A 1,823-nucleotide genomic window follows, 5' to 3' on the forward strand; every position below is an offset into this window, starting at 1 on the left:
CAGCGACAGTTTCAGGCGGCCCCTTCTGGGCCCTGTGGACCAGGTTGAGCCGCTGCCATGTGGGGCTGGGAGTTGGGGGCTGGGGCTGCCGCTGCTTCTGCTGCTGTAGGACAGGGGCCTTGGGGCCCCGGTACCAGCCACTGCCACACCCCCGGTGGCTGTAGTAGGCCTGTTGCCAGTGTGACTGGGGGGATGGCCGACAGGGCCCATGGGCTCGAGGGGCCGCTGGGTCCTGGTGCCAGTGGTGACAGCATCCTAGAAGGAAGGAAGCGGGGGCGACTGGGCCTGGGTCCCTGACCCTGGACACAAACCAGGAGTGTCCAGCTGGAGGCTGGGCTGGAGCATTTGCAGAAGCCCTGCAGTGTCAGGGGGACACAGGGTGGGTTTCCCCAGATGGGAGGAGAAAAGGGGAGCCGGGCCCGGGTTTCAGCCAGGCTGTGCCACCCGAATCCCTGCTACTCTGAGTTCCAGTTCCTGGGTCCGTGGCTGGTCCTCCACTGAGAGGTTGCGGGAGGGGTGTTGAGAATAATCCCCAGGAAGTGATGTGGCTGGTCCAGAGCAGCCAGAGTGACTGGTGGGGATGGCCAGGAGCAGGGAAGGAGGGGTGGCCTTGTCCCCAGGCTCAGGCCTGGCTGACCAGGGAGGCCAACCAGCCCTAGTGGGAGATAACTGCCCCTGCCTCATGTGGGCACTCGATGGGGGCTCCCCCAGGTGGGGCACCATTCCCTAAAGAGGCCAGATGGCTGACCCATCCCAGGAGCAGCCTTCTGCCTTGGACCCCAGGTCTTGTGCTCACCTACTGGGCCTCACCACATCAGAGTTCTACAGACAGGGCTACCAGCCAGCCATGGGGATAAACTCCTGTAGTCCTAGCACTTGGGAGGCTGAGGCAGGAGGATACTCGAGCTCAAGAGTTTGAGGCCAGCCTGGGCAACATAGCCAGACTCCATCTCAAACACAAAACAAAAGAAACAAGATGGTTCAAGGTGGCTGTGGTGGTATATGTCTGTTATCCCAGGTCTCTGGGAGGTCACAGATTCAAGCTCAGGCTGGGCAATTTAGTGACTTAATGAGCGCCTTAAAGTCAAAAAGAAAAAGCTGGGGCTGCAGCTCAGTGTGAAGGCCCGGGGTTTAATCACTAATCAATCAACCAAAAAATAAATAAATAAATAAAATCACCCCCAAATGACAAAGGCTTCTCCAAAGGGTGCTGGTGACATCCACTCAGTGCAGCTCGCGCGTCCTCTCTCCCGAATGACCCCACCCCCAGTCCTTACCTTTTTTGTGCCCTAACTCTGGATCCAGGCAGCAGCGTTCGGCAAGGGTCCGGGCACCCTTGACGGAGTGGGCAGTGTAGTGCTTCTGCATGGCGGGCCGCGGCCTCGGGGGCCTGCTCCTGCGCCGGGGACACAGCGAGCTCAGTGCCCAGTAAACAAGTGGTGGAGAGCCGAGGTTGGGGTCCCCGAGTGGCCGTGACTGGGTCCTGGGTCCTGGGGTCGCGGGCCCAAGTGGAAGAGGGAGGCACAGCCCCGCAGGAGGGTGGAGAGTGGCCGGCCGCGGGCCACTGGGGTTGGATGGGGGCACGGAGCCCGGGCGATGCAGGGGCGGCCCCGGAACATTAGGGGAATGAGGTCAGATGCGGCTGAGTTGGGAAACGGCCAGGACAGAGCTTGAATGAGTTCTCGGGCCGGGCCCATGCGAAGGGAGGGGAAATCGGGGAGCAGCGAAGCTCGTGGCCAGCACAGCGTGGCAGGGTGTGGGCTCCGGGGGGCAGAGGCCGGAAGGATGCTTCCGCGGGCGGCGGCAGGTGAAGCCTCGGGGTG

The 1,823-nt window shown here is 62.1% G+C and overlaps 1 protein-coding gene across 1 annotated transcript in view; it reads right to left on the reverse strand.

Moving 5' to 3' along the window:
- Nkpd1 (NTPase KAP family P-loop domain containing 1) overlaps positions 1-1,817 on the reverse strand; it is a 7,051-nt gene extending 5,234 nt beyond the window's left edge. The window contains exons 1-2 of the mRNA XM_033766003.1: positions 1,278-1,817; positions 8-255 (exon numbers count right to left, since the gene is read on the reverse strand). Coding sequence (XP_033621894.1) covers positions 8-255; positions 1,278-1,368 — 339 coding nt within the window. The 5' untranslated portion in view covers positions 1,369-1,817. The remainder of the gene's footprint in view (positions 1-7; positions 256-1,277) is intronic.
- Positions 1,818-1,823: the final 6 nt, after the last annotated feature.

The sequence above is a fragment of the Fukomys damarensis genome, unplaced genomic scaffold (assembly GCF_012274545.1).
Source record: "Fukomys damarensis isolate Sample0158 unplaced genomic scaffold, DMR_v1.0_HiC HiC_scaffold_19, whole genome shotgun sequence".
NCBI lineage: Eukaryota > Metazoa > Chordata > Mammalia > Rodentia > Bathyergidae > Fukomys > Fukomys damarensis.